Source organism: Capricornis sumatraensis, chromosome 3 (assembly GCF_032405125.1).
Source record: "Capricornis sumatraensis isolate serow.1 chromosome 3, serow.2, whole genome shotgun sequence".
NCBI lineage: Eukaryota > Metazoa > Chordata > Mammalia > Artiodactyla > Bovidae > Capricornis > Capricornis sumatraensis.
The window spans coordinates 79,068,791-79,090,591 of NC_091071.1; the positions used below are offsets into that span (position 1 = coordinate 79,068,791).

Consider the following 21,801-nt stretch of genomic DNA (forward strand, 5'->3'; position numbering starts at 1 on the left):
AGTGTGAGTGGTTCCAGAAATTAGGGAATCATGGTACGAAAGCTGAAGACAACGCAGTAAGGGTATGTGGTCAGCACCACAGTTCTCAGGGAGACTTTCATTCTACATGTTTTTCTTTCACCCGTTTCAGGGTCAAGCACCACTAAAACCTCACTATCAGGATGAACCAGTCTTTCCATCACTTCTACCTCTTAACTTGGGTTGGGGAGGACAGTTGGGCAACGGAACACAGTGATTAGCACACCATTCTTGCTCAATCTTCAAACTGTTAGCTTTCAGACAAGCACACTGTGACAAACCATAACTTAAACTTGTGGGGATCTTTCTTTAAAACATGGAGATGGAAAAGGAGAGGACCTGTGCCACTCTTCTCTTGACTGCCATGATAGGAAGGAATCATGGACAAATACAGCTATTTTTCATGCTCAAAACATCCTCTGATCATTTGTCTTAACCCACAATTCGACTTGCTCTCATCACGTTTTGACTGCTGGGAGCCTTCAATCCATGTTTATCTACGCTCTCTACATGATCTTTAACCTTTCTCTTTCCTTCATCTCTCTGTTCTCATTTTCAAACACATGTAGCTCTTTTTCTATCACAAGTTACCATTCTCATGATCTCCTTGCCTTTTCCGGAGGCACTTTTTTCATTTTTTGACACCAAAATGGCCTATGCAATGCTTTTTCCATTTCTTTACCACCTCCTCCCTTCTGAATTTTTTGCCAACAGGCTTCTAGCCCTGCTCCCCTCCTCACCCAATACCTTTCCTTAAAACTGACAATGATCTCTTTTCCTTATTCTGTTTGATCTCTAGACCACTGTCTTCTCTAAAAATTTCTTGATATAGTCTTGACCCTTGCCTTCGATAGTCTGAAATTATTCATGTTTCTCTGCCTTTCTGATGACTCTCTTGTTTTTTATCTCTTGGTTGCATTTTTTCATTCTTTTTCCCTCAAGCTGTGACCATTATTCACAGTTCAGTCCTTGCTTCTCTGTTTTTCTTCCTTTCTAGACCAGGGGATTTTAAATTGTGTTCCTTGATCTAAAATACCTTAGAAGCTGCCACTGAGAACCCCGGGAATGAATGAAAGTGTGGACAACTGGTGCCTTCCCACTACTTCAAACAGAATAGCTCTGATTTTATCTGTTTATTTGTTCCATATTGTTTATTTTGGAGAGCTTCACTAATTTGCGGAAAACTACATCAGAATCATAAAACCTGAATCTAATTTCTTTTTTTACCGCTATCTATATAACTTTGGACAAATATTTCAAAGCATTAATAAATTTCTAAATCCAAGCTTGTGTCCTTCCCTCCACCTAAACGACTCTCCAGCTCTACTCCCCAGTACTTTCCTAATTCCTACTGATTTTTTGGTTTTCTGTCACTTCCTCCAGGAAGTCTTCTCTGAATCTGAGATCTGGGTTAGGTGTTCTGACATGGTACCATAGCATTCTGAACAAATCCTTTAACACAATACTTATTTGGTTGTCTGTTGGTTTATATTTCCTACTAATCTGGAAGCTCACTGAAAACAGACTATTATTCATGATTTACCTAGCTTAGGGCATGTAGTAGGTTTGAAGTCCCAAGCAGAGATAATTTTATATTCAGCAAAGATACCCAAATTAGGTGACACTGCTCTCTTTTCAATGAAACATAAATGAAAAGGCATGTATCAATGTTATCTCTCATTGTGATCAAACTGCTCTCCCCATCTGCCTGTTTTCTGAATGTCCCTGACACCTCCTTCATCTACTTTTGAATCCTATTCACAACATCCTCACCATTTACTTTTATTGGGGAAGTTATTTTATATTCCACTGATTTTTTTTTTTTTGGTCCTAAAACAGAGATGCACTGTTAAAGATATCTGCAATGACCAAGAAAACATCAAAATACTAATTCATCTTGTTTTCAACTCTGTATCATTACATCATTCTTAACAAGATTATAACATTGCACTATTTTGGCTTAATATTAACAATACCAACTTCTAACAGTAAACAAAGATGAAAAATCTTCAAAGGAAGATTTTGAGGGCATATCTGAGCAGTTTATAAGAAAAGTATTTGTAGCTGATATAGAGATTAAAACTGCCTGGTAAAGAATGTATTGCTTTAAATATTTGCTGTTTAAAATGTATATATAATAACAACAAAAAAATCCTAAAATTAAATCAAAGAAGAGTAATATAGTGTTCACATATACTCTGTAAATATGGCCTTAGAGAAATTCCATCTTTAATCCTAAATTGTAACATCACCCTCAGCAACCATATTAGGGTACTTTCATCATAAATGTCATAGGTTCCAAGAGCAAAATTACATTTCAATTCAGTGCTATTTTATTTAAGAGTTTATCATATTTTCAAACACCAAGCTAACGCAATTTAGACCCAATGAGTATCTTTTACCTCACTGCTTTAAATCTGGAATCTTAGCTTTTTACTACTACAATTATTCAGATTATATTAAATGGAAAAGGTCCTAAGAAAGACCAAAATCAAAAATACTTTATAATAAAGCAATCTCTGTATAGCAAAATTGATCATGGTTCATTATCCGCTTAACAGAGAATGCTGGACAAATAGAACTTCAAAAAGATATTCTTGGAATAGATGTTATAAAGAAAACTCATGTATCAGATGAGTAGCTGATTAGATGAAATCCTGTACAGCACTGAGAGACCAAGATTTAGGTCACGAATCAATTCAAGGAAGTCGATCTGCTGACTAAGTTTCTCATGTTTCTTGTAACAATAGCAATATTTGTATAAAGAAAAAGCCCCACAGCCAACAGGGGAAATGGTACTTACGAGTACTGTGTCAGCAGTTCCAAATCATTATGCATGTTGATTGGATATGCTTCGCTGAGTTCAAACAACTTCTCTAGGGCCTCATAAATGAAAATGATGCAAATAAGAGAAGCAAAAGCTTCTTCAGTAAACCGGGTGATATAGCAGACAAGGGAGCTTGCATCAGTGGCCACAAGTATGATACACAGGGTTGCAGTCCAAAGTCCAATACTAGCTCTTAATGATAGGTATGACAGCCCATATTCTCTAGGAGGAGGGAAAGAATAGGGGAAAGAAGGTCATTGAACTTCAAGCTTGTCACCATTTTTAGTAGATGGAAATAAGTTTAATTCAGGAACCGAAAGTAAATAAGCTTCACATCCCATGAGTATCTAAACTCAAAACTTTGTCCACAGGGAACACCGAAGGGTACAAAACTCACAGAGGTTTCTCAGTGCTTAGAACTGAAGATAATTTTTTATAAATATTACATAAAAATACATAAATATTTTACTGTTTCTTTATTTCCATGGAGAGACAAAAATGGCAAACTGAATCAAATCAGCAACTTCCACCTCTGCCAGCAGACTTCCAAATGTGATGTTGAGAGAAGCAGAAACACAGTAGAGGGACAGACAGGGACTAAGGGCGAAAAGTATATAATACTTACTTGCAAAATTTAAACAAAATCTTTTCAAACACCAAAACTGGTCCTGTACTGCCTAGAATGGTAAGAGGCTGTCCACCAAAGAGAGAATAGGCTATTCCAGTCATGGATGCTCCAAAGAGAGACTCGATTGCACTCTGTGTGGAGATATAAATGATTCCATTATCTAAGCTGTACAGGCCACCATTATAACTGGGGGAAAATATATATAAAATACATGGGGTCTATTCTATGAAGCACCTACCAGCAACCTTGGGCAGGAGGTGGGGGGGGAGAATTAAAAAAGGGGCAGGCCGTCAAAATATGGAATGGTAGTAGACAAGGATACATTATCTCCCTCTTCTTTATCTTACCTTTCTTTCACTTACTAAAAGTTTACATGTATTCACAACAAACGTCTGGCAGAAGCATGGCCTATATAAGTGGGAAATGAACCTCTTAAGAGGTAAGAACCAATCTAAAGCTAGCCTAAGACTGGGGGCCAGGGATGAGATCAGAACCTTGTGCAACGTAAGAATTATCTGTTCTGAGATTACCAGTTCCACTAGTCAAGAAGTTCATATGAAGTTTATCTGCTAGACCATACATCAAATCTCTCCTCATAAAGGAATTCAAAATGAAACGCACACTCATCTAACTACGAATCTTAAATGCTGATTCAAATTCAAGTTCAGAGAAAAGAATAATACATACTATTCGACCCTCAGTTGCTTCTCCCAACAGTCCTCCAAATGTGATGACGGGAGACATACATGCGCAGTAGAGAAACAGAAAAGATGCTAAACACTGCAGGCTGAAAGCATCTGTGAAGTCACTCCAGAAGTATGGAGCTTTTCTTTTGATATCTAAAATAAGTCCCCCAAAAATCCTAAGACAGGGGGGAAAACACAATAGTGACATACAAAGATAAAAAACACATAAGTCAAAATACTCATTTGCTTTGTTGCGAGGTCACAGTATAGGTTTTCCATCAGCAGAGATGAGACCTGTATTAACCTGCTAGGTTTTACACCATGATCTACAGGAATAGCTTTGTATCACTAAGGCACTTCAATTCCTAGTGAAAAATCATGTCAACACCCTCAAAAACCCTAGGTTCTCTCAAACTAGGTTCTCAGCTGTTCAACAATCAAAATTCAAACAGTGAGATTTAAGGATTACTCTAATCTCTGTTCCATTTTACAAAAAACCTAGTCCTAAAATCAGGCCTCTTATCCTCAGTCATTGGCAATATTGGAATTGTTTACATTCCATTTAGCATAGCAGAAAGTGAAGGAGGGAAGGTAAACTGATTTTTATACAGCCTAATAGTGAACATCAACCTAGAGAGAAAAGGTGGTATATAACCATGGCTCCAGCTATCCACTCTCTTTGTCAAAAAAATCGCTTGCCAAAAAATATTTCATACAGGCACTTAAATGGCCTTATGGATGACAATAATACTTAGTAGACAGAGGTAAGTTTCATTATTGTTTTCATTTTTGGAAAACTAACACAGGGGCCTTATAATAAGCAACCTAGATAAATGTACTTTTGATCCACTGTTGCTAAACATATTCAAACATCTATAATTAACAAGACAATAATGACCTTCTGCTGTTGCTACTGCTAAGTCACTTCAGTCGTGTCTGACTCTGTGTGACCCCATAGACAGCAGCCCACCAGGCTCCGCCGTCCCTGGGATTCTCCAGGCAAGAACACTGGAGTGGGTTGCCATTTCCTTCTCCAATGCATGAAACTGAAAAGTGAAAGGGAAGTTGCTCAGCTGTGTTCAACTCTTCGCGACCCCATGGACTGCAGCCCACTAGGCTTCTCCATCCATGGGATTTGCCAGGCAAGAGTACTGGAGTGGGGTGCCATCGCCTTCTCCGAATAATGACCTTACTTGGGGTAAATGAGTGTATTCTAAAAATATCAAAAAAACACATTAGAAACATGTAAAGGATGATGTTTTGGTAGGAGGAGGGGAGTGGGAGAAGCATTAAATTGTGAAATGTCTAAAATCTGAGGATGAAATTTTTTAATCTATTAGTAATGAGAGCATTAAACAGGTATTCTCATTCTTTGAACATTTACTAACAATATGCAGATTTAACATTTGACTACTAAAAGCTCTTTGTGTTCTTTGGAATAGAGATGTCATATTAAAATGAATAAGGCTATGATTAAGTTTCTACTTGGAGGTTAAAAAAACTGTTATGTTCAACATACTGCAAGTATGCTAAATACACCAGGGTTATGGAAAAATATGAAAGGTTTGTTCTTTATTTTCTAAATAGGAATATAATGTGGCAATCTAAGAATCACTTCAAAAATGATTGTTCTCTTGAGAAGCAAATTCCTATCTGCCTTGAAAAATGTACCTCTTCAGAATAACTGAAAATTCTATTATTTTTAATTGCCCTGATATAGACACAATAGTAACATATTAATAACTATCTTATTATTATTTGAGTGATTGAATCATTACGTTTTCCACGTCCACCAAAGGGATGTGGAGCAGGAGAGGTTGAAAAGGATGAAATTTCAATTGAAAAAAGAAAGGACATTTAATATTCAGAGAAGTTTGCAAAGAACCTATGAAAATTCACACACATACACAAAGATCATCTTAGTTTAGCTTCTCCTACTTGTGTTTAGTAAAACATGCAAAACTTTTATTTGGGGGATCATTTCTGAATGATGTGTTAACTTCTCAAAGTCATAATTCAAAACAGATTTAATCTACTAGTCTATTTATTCATGTACTTATTTTTTACATCCCACCTAATCCCCAAAAGAATGTGAGGTGGTTATGAATGATCACTTCGTAGTTAATATTTATAGGCTTGATAGCACTTTCTATTAGACTACTGTTTTCTAATTAACTACTTATTAGGCCATACATTAGTCTAAATAGCTGTTATATTACAGTGTAATAAACGTGCTTTTAGCAGCAAAAATCTAAATCCGGAAGTGGGAGGTCACTGCAGAGAACAGTACAAGAGCAGCCCAGGTGTGCACCAGCAACTCCAGGAGAGCAGATGAGTAATGGATACTTGAAGTCCTGTCAGTAACAGAATCTGTGGAAGAACTCTGGAGGAGCGAAGATACCGGATATTGGTGACCTGGGAGGATTTAGGAAGCAGTAAGGAAAAGTGAACTTTGAAAAAAAAAATCTAAGCTATGTGGCACGTTACACCTGAGAGAGAGGGGAAAAAAAAAAACACCAAAAATAAAAAGACAGCATTAGAAAATTTGGAAGTAAACAGAAGGAGTTACAATGTTTCCAGTAAAGGGAAAGGGAAAAAATTGTCTGAATCATCTCAAATTAGGTACCAGACCGAGAAAGACATTTCCTCTAGAGACAAACATAGAAAAAGGGAAAGAACAGAGGAGAATTAAAATGCACAGAGTTGTCGGGAACTGGAAAGTCAGTTTAGAGGACACAGTGAAAGCAGAATAAGAGATGGCCCTGAGGAGAGGGGAGCACCAAGCCTGCAAGTTTTTGCAATTCCCTTCAATTATAATGGAGGCTGTGTGCACATATTCCCTGAAGAGAGACCCACCCAAAGGTTTCTGATTTTCTGCTCACACATTTCTTGGAGAGAGACAAGCTGTCAAAAAAACCATAAAGAATCATTTTAAGAAATAAATTGAAGCTTTCATCTCTTCAAAGATGTGTGATTAGAAAAATAAATCATATAGCTTTTCAGATTACTATCATAAAAATAAAAAATATTACTATATACATCCTACTTGCATGTAATGAGACAGGGTCTATAAGACAGTTCTCGGTATTTATTTTCATTTCCATTTTGAACTTGAAGTTTTCAACAGGCTCTTTTGGAAGGGGCAACTGACAGTTTTCTTATTCATTCTAAGAATCTGTGAATGTGTTTTATGCACAGCAATGTGAAAGACTATGTATATAATGGAATAGTGTATTCACTGTTTTGGTTTAATAATAATGACAATCATTAATGATGAGGTATCAAATTTATTAGCATATTTACCCCCAAAGAGTAGGTATTCAAAGTATAAAAACAAATTAGTCCTCAAAACAATAATTCCCAACACAAAAGTGATATACCATTTGGTCTTTGAAGTCCCATACAAGGGCTTTTCACTAACCTTCCGGTTCGCTGGAGTTCTGGTCCACTATGTCCTCCATGGGGCTCAGCTTCCCCATGAGCTGCTGTTCCATTTGGTACAGCAGGAATCTTCCTCTTCTCCTGTGGGAAGATTTTTGTTTTTAATTTCAGGTGCTAGTTGTAAACAATAAAAACAATTTATTTTCCTTGAGGCAATATACAGAGCAGTTAAGAATCCAGGCTCTGTACTTATTTGCTATACAACCTCTAGAAAGTTATTTAGCCACCTAAAGCCTCAGTTCTCACCTCCTTTTACTGGTGATAACTCTGACAGCAAAGCATCTGCCTCCAATGCGGGAGACATGGATTCGATCCTTGGTTAGGGAAGATCCCCTGGAGAAGGAAATGGCAACCCGCTCCAATACTCTTGCCTGGAAAATCCCATGGATGGAGGAGCCTGGTAGGCTACAGTCCAAGGAGAGTGCAAAGAGTCGGACATGACAGAGACTTCACTTTCACTTTCCATTGAGAGAATGAAATGATGTGAGGGATACTTATTCTTTCTTTCAAAGAATATTTATTGAGTGCCTAGTGTGTGCCATTCATTTTTAAGCAATGCTATAGATGCAAAAGTGAGCAAGAAAAAGCATTCTGTTAGTGGAGACAAAATAATCCTATAATGTCAGGGAGAGATAGAGATGATATAGCTAACAGTGTTAGTCGCTCAGTCATGTCTGACTCTGAGTGATCCCATGGGCTACTGTAGCCCACCAGGCTACTCTGTCCATGGAATTCTCCAGGCAAGAAAACTGGAGTGGGTAGCCATTCCCTTCTCCAGGGGATCTTCCCTACCCAGAGAGGGTAAAGAACTTGCCTGCAATGCAGGAGACCTGGGTTCAATCCTTGGGTCCAGAAGATCCCCTAAAAAAGGGAATAGCTACCCACTCCAGTATTCTTGCTTGGAGAATCCCTTGGACAGAGAAGCCTGGCAGGCTACAATCTGTGGGGTTGCAAAGAATCAGACATGACTGAGCAACTAATACTCTCACTACTACTCTGAGATAGAGATCCGAAAAAAACTAAAACAAGAAGGGGTGAGAGGAGATTGGGATTAGGACAGGTTGAGGTAAGGAGGTGTTAGTGGTGGTTTAAACCTCGTCTAGTTCAGCTGTTCAATGAACACTAACTGTTATCATGAGCTATTTTTAAAGTATGTTTCCCTCTCTGATTCTGGCTCATATCTTCCTGCCCAAGCTTCTTTCTGATACAAAGCAGTCAGAAAGACTACTGCCAAAGGAAGCTTTTAATAGAGCCAACAACAAAATACTGAGGTTATGTAAGTGCTGTTTCTCTTCAGATCTACTCCACCCACTTTTGTCAGTGATAGAGAGTTTAAAAAATCAGAAAATCCTTCCTACTGGTGATCTTAGAGCATATTGATGTGTTCAAAAATGCTTCAAAGGGAAAAAAAAATTAATGGTGAAATTAAATTTTTTACTTAACTGCCATTCCAAAATAGTGCAAACATATAAATATGTTCTTCATGCTTAGTGTAAACTGAACAAGTGGGAATTATCACATGATCTTATTACAATGGGACACTTAGATAAAATGGTACATATTTAAAATATGACAAAAAATATATTTTGAAATGCGAAAAATATAAGAAAGTCCATTGACTGATATTTTATAATTTTCCAGGTATATAAATAGATACAATGAACTTAAGTTCAAAGATAAAAGACAATAATATGTCTGTCAACAGATGAAGGAACTGCCTTTACAGGTAAATAAATATCATATCTTAGTAAAAGGCTTTAACAGTGGCCCTTAATACCCTCATAACCAATAATCACCTGGGAAAACATTTCTTAGCAAGTCTAAGAAGGCAAGTGGGTATTATTTGTTCTTTCTGGGGAATTATCCCTTACTGCATAAATTAAGTCATTGTTTTACTACAGGAAAAGCTATTTGCCTTATACACTGATAAGGCAAATGATAAACCATGAAAGATATTCATTAAAGTACCTATTTCCTCAAGGAGTGCCTTCTTACAGTAGGGAGAAAGGGTTTAGAAAAAATAATTGTGTACTGGTGAATATTCTGAGGGAAACACAGGAAACGTTTTTTGTTGTTCAGACTTGACTGAAGGGCCCACAGCACAGCACAGGGAACTATACTCAATATCTATAACAGCCTATAATGGAAAATAATTTTAAAATAATATATATACACACACATATATATGTATATGTGTATGTATATGTATAAAACTGAATCACTGTCATACACCTGAAACAAACACATTGTAAATCAGCTATATTTCAATAAAAGTTAAAATAAATAAATAAAATTTATTTCTGAGTTTCTTCTGATATCTTCAATCCGAATTACTGGAAGAAAACACTGAACAGATCTGTTTCTTCCTTTTGGGGGTTGAGAGAGGTTTGATATATTTAATAAGATCCCCAAGATGTCCATATTTATGTAGCATTATGTACATGCCAGATTCTAAGGACAGTTATGATGTTAAACTTATTTTTTCTATGCAGGATTTATAATAATAAAAAATAAAGAAATAAAAATGATGGAAAAGCAAAAATTTAGAGCATACTAAAGGTATCTGCGAGGTGTGGGGAGGAAGAAATGGCAATGATAAAGAGAGTGGTCAGGCAGGCTGAGAGAGTCATTTGAGAAAAACTTGAGGGAGTCAAGAGAATTAGCCATAAAATAACTGGGAGAACATCCAGGCAAAGAACAGACAGTGAGTGGGACAGTCTTAAGGCAGGAGTGTGCTGCAGAGATTGAAGAATGAGGAGGCAGGAGGCCAAGGAGAGGAGTGAGCAAGAAAGAAAGAGATGGGAGATGACTTAGAAGCAAAAGGAAGCCAGACTGTGGGGGTTTAGTAGATCAGTTTAAGTATTTGGCTTTTATTCTCAGTGAAATGAGGAGCTTTTGCAGGATTTTAAGGAAAGGAGAGCGTGATCTAACACTCTGGCTGCTGTTTCGAGAACAGATTCTAGGAAATAAGAGTAGAAGCAAGGAGACCGGTTAGGGGGCTATTTCAGTAATCCAGGAGAAAAATGATGGTGGCTTGGAGCGAAAGAACTGATGACATAGGGGATAAACAGGGACTTGGTGGGGTAATCTCTTTGAGTAGGTATAAAGAGATGGGATCTACTGCACAGGTAGAAAACTAACGTTGGATAATCCATCAATAGTAATATAGGAGCAGGCAGAGAGTGCAGGTGCAGATGCTGGCAGGTAGATAAATGTGGTCTGGGGGATCTAAGCAGGTAAGTGGCATGAGAGAAAAGCAAGGAAGTTGAGGGTATACATAAGGGAGAGATTATAATGACTGACATAAAGTTCTAATGAGTATTTTCAGGGGTATCCCTTGAGGTGACTGGTTATTATTCTCTTAACTGAAAGTAAGAAATATTTTTTAAAAATTCTGTGATTTACATACTTCTGGAAGAATAAAAACCATGGAGATTATCCCAGAGAGGAAAATATTTGAATGAATATGAATTCAGTACTTAATTTATTTTGATTCATTTTGTTCCACATCATAAAAGAAAACATAGGTTCATAGAATCTATTATTCAATTCCAACATACATTTTAAAAATACTAATGTTGTAAAGAAACACAGAGCATATCTAATTCAAACTCATTATATAAAATTGTGTTGTCTAACATGATAGCCACTAACTACAGGTGGCTATTTAAATTTAAATTAATTAAAATTAAAAAATCAGCTCCTCACTTGCATAAGCACATTTCTAGTGCTCAATAATGGCCTGACTTAATAGATAACATAGATATAGAACATTTCTATCATTGCAGAAAGTTCTATTGGACACACTGTTATATAACATCAGTACAGAGAGGTTACAGCATATGTTTTAAGGTAATAAAAAGAGATAATATCAGAACCCAGGTGCCTTGATTGTTAGTTCAGTGTTCTTTCTACTGTTGTCACTGTTTAGTCTATAAGTCATGTCTGACTCTTTTGAGATCCCACGGACCATATCATGCCAGGTTCCTCTGTGCATGGGATTTCCTAGACAAGAATACTAGAGTAAGTTACCATTTCTTTCTCCAGCAAACCTTCCTGACCCCAGGGATTGAACCTGAGTCTCTTGTACTGGAAGCTTCCCTCATAGCTCAGTTGGTAGAGAATCTGCTTGCAATGCAGGAAACCTGGGTTTGATCCCTGTGTTGGGAAGATTCCCTGGAGAAGGGAAAGGCTATCCACTCCGGTATTCTGTCCTGGAGAATTCCATGGACTATGTAGTCCATGGGGTCACAAAGAGTTGGACACAACTGAGTGACTTTCACTTCACTTCACTTCACTCTTGCATTGGCATACTGAGCCTACTGCTTCTCAATACCCAGACTCCCAACATCCAACAATTAATCCTGGTCTTAAAGTCTCATAAAATTAATTTTAGCTCCCATGTCTCCACTTGTCTCAGAATCATCATTTCTCAAAGGCAAGGTGTTTCGAAAAATGCTTGACTTTAGTCTTAATGTTTGAAAAACAAATTGGTGTTAACAAGTGTCCTTCAAACTCTCACATTCAGCATATTAATATTGTTACTGAATTTTCCAAATAATATCAATTAAAGACATTCTTTCTTACTACTTTAAGAAGCATTATACTTTCTTTATTAATACTGTTAGTGTGAGGCTGTATCAGTTCAGTCCAGTGGCTCAGTCGTGTCCGACTCTTTGTGACCCCATGAATCACAGCACGCCAGGCCTCCTTGTCCATCACCATCTCCTGGAGTTGACTCAGACTCACGTCCATTGAGTCTGTGATGCCATCCAGCCATCTCATCCTCGGTCGTCCCCTTCTTCTCCTGCCCTCAGTCCCTCCCAGCATCAGAGTCTTTTCCAATGAGCCAACTCTTCGCATGAGGCGGCCAAAGTACTGGAGTTTCAGCTTTAGCATCATTCCTTCCAAAGAAATCCCAGGGTTGATCTCCTTCAGAATGGACTGGTTGGATCTCCTTGCAGTCCAAGGGACTCTCAAGAGTCTTCTCCAACACCACAGTTCAAAAGCATCAATTTTTCAGTGCTCAACTTTCTTCACAGTCCAACTCTCACATCCATACATGACTACTGGAAAAACCATAGCCTTGACTAGACAGACCTTAGCCGGCAAAGTAATGTCTCTGCTTTTGAATATACTATCTAGGTTGCTCATAACTTTTCTTCCAAGGAGTAAGCGTCTTTTAATTTCATGGCTGCAGTCACCATCTGCAGTGATTTTGGAGGCCAGAAAAATAAAATCTGACGCTGTTTCCACTGTTTCCCCATCTATTTCTTATGAAGTGATGGGACCAGGTGCCATGAACTTCATTTTCTGAATGTTGAGCTTTAAGCCAACTTTTTCGCTCTCCTCTTTCAGTTTCATCAAGAGGCTTTTTAGCTCCTCTTCACTTTCTGCCATAAGGGTGGTGTCATCTTCATATCTGAGGTTATTGATATTTATCCTGGCAATCTTGATTCCAACTGTGCTTCTTCCAGTCTAGCGTTTCTCATGATGTACACGTTACTTAACTTATAAGTAACCTTATAAGTTAAATAAGCAGGGTGACAATATACAGCCTTGACGTACTCCTTTTCCTTTTTGGAACCAGTCTGTTGTTCCATGTCCAGTTCTAACTGTTGCTTCCTGACCTGCATACAGATTTCTCAAGAGGCAGGTTAGGTGGTCTGGTATTCTCATCTCTTTCAGAATTTTCCACAGTTTATTGTGATTCACACAGTCAAAGGCTTTGGCATAGTCAATAAAGCAGAAATAGATGTTTTTCTGGAACTCTCTTGCTTTGTCCATGATCCAGTGGATGTTGGCAATTTGATCTCTGGTTCCTCTGCCTCTTCTAAAACCAGCTTGAACATCAGGAAGTTCACAGTTCACGTATTGTTGAAGCCTGGCTTGGAGAATTTTGAGCATTACTTTACTAGCGTGTGAGATGAGTGCAATTGTGCAGTAGTTTGAGCATTCTTTGGCATTGCCTTTCTTTGGAATTGGAATGAAAACTGACCTTTTCCAGTCCTGTGGCCACTGCTGAGTTTTCCAAATTTGCTGGCATATTGAGTGCAGCACTTTCACAGCATCATCTTTCAGGATTTGAAATAGCTCAACTGGAATTCCATCACCTCCACTAGCTTTGTTCGTAGTGATGCTTTCTAAGGCCCACTTGACTCACATTCCAGGATGTCTGGCTCTAGATGAGTGATCACACCATCATGATTATCCGGGTCGTGAAGATCCTTTTTGTATGGTTCTTCTGTGTATTCTTGCCATCTCTTCTTAATATCTTCTGCTTTTGTTAGGTCCAGACCATTTCTGTCCTTTATCGAGCCCATCTTTGCATGAAATGTTCCCTTGGTATCTCTAATTTTCTTAAAGAGATCTCTAGTTTTTCCCATTCTGTTGTTTCCCTCTATTTCTTTGCATAGATCGCTGAAGAAGGCTTTCTTATCTCTTCTTGCTATTCTTTGGAACTCTGCACTCAGATGCTTATATCTTTCCTTTTCTCCTTTGCTTTTCTCCTCTCTTCTTTTCACAGCTATTTGTAAGGCTTCCCCAGACAGCCATTTTGCATTTTGGCATTTCTTTTCCATGGGGATGGTCTTGATCCCTGTCTCCTGTACAATGTCACAAACCTCATTCCATAGTTCATCAGGCACTCTATCTATCAGATCTAGGCCCTTAAATCTATTTCTCACTTCCACTCTAGAATGGCTCATAGTGAAGTGAAGTCGCTCAGTCATGTTCGACTCTTTGCGACCCCATGGACTGTAGCCTATTATGCTCCTCCATCCATGGGATTTTCCATGCAAGAGTACTGTAGCAGGTTGCCATTTCCTTCTCCAGAGGATCTTCCTGACCCAGGAATCGAACCCAGGTCTCCCTCACTGTAGGCAGATGTTTTACCGTCTGAGCCACCAGAGAAGTCCCTAGAGAAACATTTTATTTACTTGATCACCAGTTTTATTACTAAAGGATACTACTCAGGAACAGCCATATTGAAGAGATGCATAGGACAAGGCATGGGGAAAGGGAGAGAAACTTCCATACCCTCTCTAGGCACACCACTCTTTCCAATCTCCACGTGTTCACCGACCTGAAAACTCTCCGAACCCGGCCCCTTTGGGGGTTTATGGAGGCTTCATTACAAGGCTCCCCTCTCCCCTCCCTGGAGGCAGGAGGGTGCAACTGAAAGTTCCAAACTCTAATCTCTTGGTAAGGCTCCACCTGGCAATCAGCCCTTGTTCTTAAGAGTTTCTAAAGTAACCTCATTAACATAACAAAGACATCTTTGTTGCTTTCATCACTTAGAAAATTCCAAGCATTTTAAGAGCTCTGTGCCAGAAATAGGGACAGAGACCAGATAAATATTTCTTATTATAATCACATCGCAGAAGTTATAATTTAAATCATTTGAATCTTCGGCTATACTATCTTAGTACATATATTTAAAAGGCAAAAAAATGATGGTAGTCCTAAGAGTATTTTCATATATACATACCTGGGAAGGAACATTTTTGGGAGGCTCTATTCGAATGCTTGGGTCCCACTCTCCAGGAGGAAGGACAGTCACCTGATCCAGAAATTCGTCAATTCCTGACACCAAGTCATTACGATCTTTTGCTTTGTAAGCAACATCATGAAACACCTATAGAGAGAAAACAACCATTCATAGATTTAAAAAATGCACCTAAAATCTTAATGTATTTTGTGTTTTCATTTCCCAGTTAGCACACATGTGACTATAACAATTTGAATATGAAACTCTTAACTAAAGAAGTTTTAGTGTAAAATATTATAACCTCTTTTATTCTATGATTGCACAGACGTTTATCTTTTCTTAGAATGCTAGATGAATGTTGAAATTTCTGGTGGAAAGAGAAAAGGAAGGAAAAGGAGAATAGAAGGAAGCTCATTAAACTAGAATTAATGATTCAGGTTTGACATTGTTTATATATATGTAAATCAAACTTTCTGAAACAAACCCTTGCTTTAAAATAAGAGATAAAAGTTTATAATAATATTTATACCATGGCATAAAATAATGCTATTGAATAAATGATAGACTAATCAATAAACAGTACTAAGCCAAGTTATTATCTATATAAAAGTAAAACAGGATCTTTATCCATATCCCACTTAAAAAGCAATTCTAGGTATTAAAAACTTAAATATGAGTGTTAAACTATTAAATTAATTGGACATAATGTAGAAGGATATATTTATGACCTCAGAGTAAACAGTAATACAAATCTCAAAGATTTAATGTAGTGTCAAAACAAGCACATAACTAATTTTTGCTGTTCTTCAAGGAGAAAAGAAAACTACGTGTTCAGACCTGAGTACTGAATATAAGATAGCATATTTTGTAAATGATGACCTTACAGAAAACAATTTCAGTAGAGTGGTCGTGACAAAAATTACACTGTAATACATTGAGATAAATGAAATTATGATATTCAGGACCAAGTAGAGATTACTCTTTCAAAACTCTTAAGATTCAGGTTCAATCAACATTTCAGTGGGACATGCTATGTTAAGGAGTAAGAAATTTTAAGGATGGGAAAATCCTGGCCTTTTATTTCATATGTATTTTCTAAGTAGCTACTATATGTTAGGCCTGTTTGCTAAATGAACCAAAGGAGTCAGTGTTGATTTAGCTAAGTGGCAGAGAGAGAAAACTGTTGACACAAAAGTCCAGAACAAGAAAAAGAAGTTTCTTTTTTCTTTTTTTTTTTGCTTTTGTTCTTATAAAAGTTATTTATGTTAATATACAATTATTTTATTATTTTAAAATAAATTCACAAACATATTTTTTTAAATTCTCATTTTTAAGTTCTCATAAATATCAGCATACTATCAATATAAACAAAAGCTCTTTGGAGTGCTTAATAATCTTTAAGACTATAAAGGGATTAATAAATTGGTAATAGTGCCAATAAACAAAATCATATGATTTATCTCCAGTCATGCTCAACAGGAAAGGAGAAAAGAGGCTAGCTTAATTCAAGATAAGGTGTTGCTAGGATGACTAGAACATTCAGTCATTAATTCATTTAAAAAAAATGTAATGAACCCTGACTGAAGGTCAGACACCATGCTAAATATGAAGATACAAAAGGAAAAGACAGTCTGCCTACAAGAAGTCCCCAGTACAGAGAGGAAAAGAACAGCTTAGTCAACAAATAATTATTTGAGCACCTGACAAAATCAAGGAACAAAAATGAATATTAATGGTAACTGCTCACATGGAATTTAGAGCTTAATAATGAAATTCAATTCATCATTGTCTTAAATTGTATGAATCAACATATTGAATCTTATTCTTGAATATAATTGTTCAATGTATTTCAAAGCAGTTAGATGGCAGAACAATTTCTCCACCTGAGCTTTGAACAATAAAAACCTTTCATTCTCTTTTAAAAGTATTTAAATTTTCTTTTAATATTCAATGAATGTACTTCATAATTAACATATCCTATTATAATTAACAACTCTCATCTTTTGCAGTAACTTTCTGGTTGAGTTTCCTCTTCTCTATTTCGCTCCTCATAGAGTTACAAATTGCTCCAAGCTAACTTTCAAGTCTAAAGGATTCATGTTTGAGCCGTCAAGGGCTCATTTGTTGTTGCTTAGTTGTTAAGTTGTGTCCTATACATGGACACATGTATATATAGGAAACTAATACACGACTGAAGTGACTTAGCATGCATGCATGCATTGGAGAAGGAAATGGCAACCCACTCCAGTGTTCTTGCCTGGAGAATCCCAGGGGAACCTGGTGGGCTGCCGTCTATGGGGTCGCACAGAGTCGGACACGACTGAAGCGACTTAGTAGCAGCAGCAGTTGTTAAGTCGTGCCCTATACATGTATATATAGGAAACTAATACTCTCTTTAAGTTGGTTCTTTCTAAAACAGATGAAAAAATTGGTTTTGTTCTAACTTTTGGTTTCCTATGTGTAAACATCAATAACTAACTCATATAAAATCAATAAACATAATTTGAACAGATATAATAGAAGAATTTATATTGAACTCCAAACATAAGTTCAAATTTTCAGATTTCATAAACCTAGGAAAAGTTATACACAATACTAATTAGTTCTTTTCATAGATATTTGAAATATTTCAATAAATTATTAAATTATTTAGATGAGATTTCAGAAATGTATAATCTCATCTGGTATTTACTACTGAATTTTGAATTTATGTCACTTCTGTGATTTTTCATCTGCTCTTCTTTTACAATAAAAATAGATTTTTGCAAGGCATTGTAGAATTCAAGAAACCAGTTATATGATATGATATTTTATGTTTATTTTTATGACCTTACATTTTTCAGACATATTTCATTGAGAAGCTGATGAAGGTTTTTTCCAGTTCAAAAAACTACATACAATTTTTGTACACAGAAAAAATTGTGTGTTGAGTCAGAGATCACAGGCCTCCTTGAAATCTATCTTCAGCTCCTCTAATGGTTAAAAGGCTCCAAGGGTAAAAACATCTACATTTAGGCAATTACAAAGAGAGTTGATAGATGTCTTACGGCTTTTGGTGTCATGTATACTATCCAGATAAACTGCCTCTTTTATTTTTTGAGACCTTAAAACCATTTTGCCCCAAACAAGACCCTCAATGATATTAACAATGGTGCTTACTTTGGCAACACAAATGCTATTAAGGGAATATTAATAAATACACTCTAAAAATTCACTAAACAACAGATTTTCTTTAAAATATAGGGTTTTAAAATGTTCATGTGTGTGAATTTATTACCCCTTTTGAACAAATTTTTCCAAGGGAAATTTTATAGTACAAGTATTTAAAGGGGATTTAATACAGAGAAATCTGATTCCCAGTAAATTGTCATGAATACAGAACTCCAAAAGTTAGGTGTACCTAGTAGGGGGAAATGTTCCCAATGAACTTGAATAAATACCTCATCTGTCATTAGGGTTGCAATCGACCTGCCAATCTCATGGTACTGTTGACCCTTTCCCAGGGGTCCCAGAAGAATAAACAAAAACCTATAACGAAGAAGAAAAAAACATGTGTTTCAAGGTAGAAATAAAACATAATCTTAGTAGTACAGCATCACTCATCTCAAAGGAATTAGTGAAGATAGGATTTCGATGTAAATATAGGATTTCTGTATTTTTCCACAGGTTATTAACATATAATATTTTGAAATATTTTATGTTTCAAAAAGACTCATGCTTAAGATCCTTGAGCAATTGGAATCTGGGGTATTTTGCTGTTTCTTTCATTTAGTTACCTATAATGCTTAAGCAGTTACTGTGAATTTTAAGGATTCTATAATTCTTAGAGGAGAAAGTTAAGAAAAATAGAATCTGATTAAATCTTTTTGAATTGTAAGATAGAGAATTCACTATCACATATGTAAGCTGTAGAATTAGGTAGAAGAGGGGAATAGTAATACAGTAGCATAAGCAAAGAAAGAACATATGGTAAAAAAAAAAAAGTGGGTGCGTGGAAAATTTACATTAAATAGAAAAAATGATTGCCAGGAATCAAAAATTAGAATTTAAAAAATCCATTAATTCCAATGCTGGAGTAATAATAATAGCAGCTGCACTGTGATATTCCATCTATATAAGGTTGAAAGTTTAGCAAATTCATCATCACAACTGGAAATTTTGAAGAAATCAACACGTGTTTTAACTTTGGAGGACCAATTACTGTCCGGTCTCTGAATAGGTCAATTCTACAAGGAAATTATGAGAATTTTAAGATGCCCTGTATTTCATTATATAACTACAGCATTCACTTGTTAAATGGTTTCTGCTTTTATGTATGAAGACTAATGACTTTATAAGGTATACTGAAATAGATATCACAATTATACCTTTCATTCAGTTATAAACTTTAGAGATTGTACATGTTTTTACATGATGTATATATTACAGTCATAGAGGATCTGACAATTTTTTTTCTGTCAGTTGTAACTGAATCCAATTCTACTATACAGAAATGGCCACTATACATTTAAAACAGGAATAATTTAGTGTGGTGGCAGATGCTTTACCAACTATAGTACTTTTAAGAAATTTCCTAACCTATGTACATCTTACTATTTTCACATTTCTATTCCATGGACTATTTATAAATCCTAAAATTATTTTCTGGTATTTTTACTATGTGTTACTGTTATATACACAGTGTGCCCTTTTGTCCTCCTAAGAAAGGATAATTAGGAACCTTGAATGGCTTTCTTTATTCTATTTGTCTAATTAATCTTCTTCCATTTTTCACCTTTCCTAACTAAACAGTCTAGCCTTTTAAATCTCTCCTTATACCGTGCCCCTAATTTTTCCTCCACTGTTCTCTAGACACACTTTGTTATGTCAGTATGAAATGAGGTCACTTAAACCTTGACAGTTTTCAAAGTGAGGGTATATAACCCCATTATGGCTTTTTGCTACTCCTGGGAATTTTTTTTTCCTTTCCTTTGAAATACAAGAGCTATCATTGTCATAAATAACCATCATTTACTCAGAGTTCATCGGACACCTTCTTAGCTGATGGAACAAGAATGCACTGCTTGGAAGACACAAAGAAATTTTAATCTACTAAAATAATACCGCTATGGTTAGTAAATTTCACATGTTAAATCTGAATCCCAAATTCCCAGAAACTCTGAATAGATTACAGGGTGTACATGGAAAAATGTAGCCTTAATCATATGTCAGACACCACCTTAATGTGTTCAGTTCACCTTCTCCTTTTTAATAAAACTTGGTATGCATCAGAAGTCTTGGTAGCCCTCCAGATGAACAGACACACTTTTCTCTATAACTTGAATTGGTAGCTAGTTTCCTGACTCAAATCTGTTCATACACAGGTTCAGGCGGAGGTTCTCAAACACTGAATTCCTTTCCAGTCAGCTGAGCTCTAATGAAATAAGGCCTCTTCTGACTAAACTATTCTATATTTTTGGAATATCATATCCACAATCAAAACACAGAGTGATGTAATTGGCTGTTTTGAGTTAAGGCTGAAAGGTTTATAGAAGAAACATGCTACCAAGCCAGTTACCACAGCACCTGAAATTATCATCAGCTTAACTTGACTAAGACCTACAATGTTTGGAAGAGGAGACAATTAACAGCATCTGAGGCAGTTATATGCTGTGCTGTGCTTAGTTGCTCTGTCATGTCTGACTCCTGTGACCCCATGGACTGCAGCCCACCAGGGCCCTCTGTCCTTGGGGATTCTCCAGGCAAGAATACTGGAGTGTGTTGCCATGCCGTCCTCCAGGGGATCTTCCTAACCCAGGGAATGAATCCAGGTCTCCTGCATTGCAGGTGGATTCTATACTGACTGAGCCACCAGGGAAGCCCAAGAGACGATTATGGCATCACACAAAGGGCACCAGTCATGACGGAAGCAGGGCCACACATAGATAAGTTTTGCTGCGGAACAGGATCAGAGTAAAAGCCTGTCTATACACAGGAATCACGTTTGATGGAGGGAGAAGGGACGAAAACAAGGTGCCCTTGAAGAATTGCTAGGAATGTAATGTGTTGTGGCCAAAATTCATTTTTCTTCATGAATTTGCCCATGGACAGTCTCATCTCTATAACATGGAGATAAATAATAAATAACAAAATTCAGTTTGTATTATGGCAAAGTTGCTAGTTTTTATGTGCACCTAAATGAAAAACAAGTTCAGGTAATCAAGTTAAATTTGTCCTTTTGATTCAGATTCAACCACAGTAACTACCAATGATTCTTAAGAATCTATGTATGGGAACTATACTATGACTAAGATTGAAACATATAGTATTAAGACACAGCAGGTAGTATCCTAATGATGGCACTTAAGTATAAACCGAGCCTTGAAAACTTTGATCTTTTCAAATATGATCACACTCATATGCAAGATCCTCTTTAGCCCATGCATGCATGCCTACAAAGTTGCTTCAGTCATGTTCAACTCTTTACGACCCTATGGACTGTAGCCTGCCAAGGTCCTCTGTCTATGGGATTCTCTAGGCAAGAATACTGGAGTAGGTAGTCATTCCCTTTTCTAGAGAATCTTCCTGATTCAGGGATGGAAGCCGCCTCTCTTTGTCTCCTGCATTGGCAGGCAGGTTCTTTACAACTGGCTCAGATGGTAAAGAATGCCTGCAATGCAAGAGACCCAGGTTCCATCCCTGGATGGGGAAGATCCCTTGGAGAAGGGAATGG

General features: G+C 36.8%; 1 protein-coding gene across 3 annotated transcripts in view; it reads right to left on the reverse strand.

Moving 5' to 3' along the window:
- SLC4A10 (solute carrier family 4 member 10) overlaps positions 1-21,801 on the reverse strand; it is a 240,345-nt gene that overhangs the window by 97,567 nt on the left and 120,977 nt on the right. For all 3 annotated transcript variants that reach the window (XM_068969333.1, XM_068969332.1, XM_068969334.1), the window contains 6 exons: positions 18,530-18,617; positions 15,090-15,236; positions 7,581-7,681; positions 4,161-4,335; positions 3,471-3,604; positions 2,822-3,067 (listed from right to left, as the gene is read on the reverse strand). In XM_068969333.1, the coding sequence (XP_068825434.1) occupies positions 2,822-3,067; positions 3,471-3,604; positions 4,161-4,335; positions 7,581-7,681; positions 15,090-15,236; positions 18,530-18,617 (891 nt within the window). The remainder of the gene's footprint in view (positions 1-2,821; positions 3,068-3,470; positions 3,605-4,160; positions 4,336-7,580; positions 7,682-15,089; positions 15,237-18,529; positions 18,618-21,801) is intronic.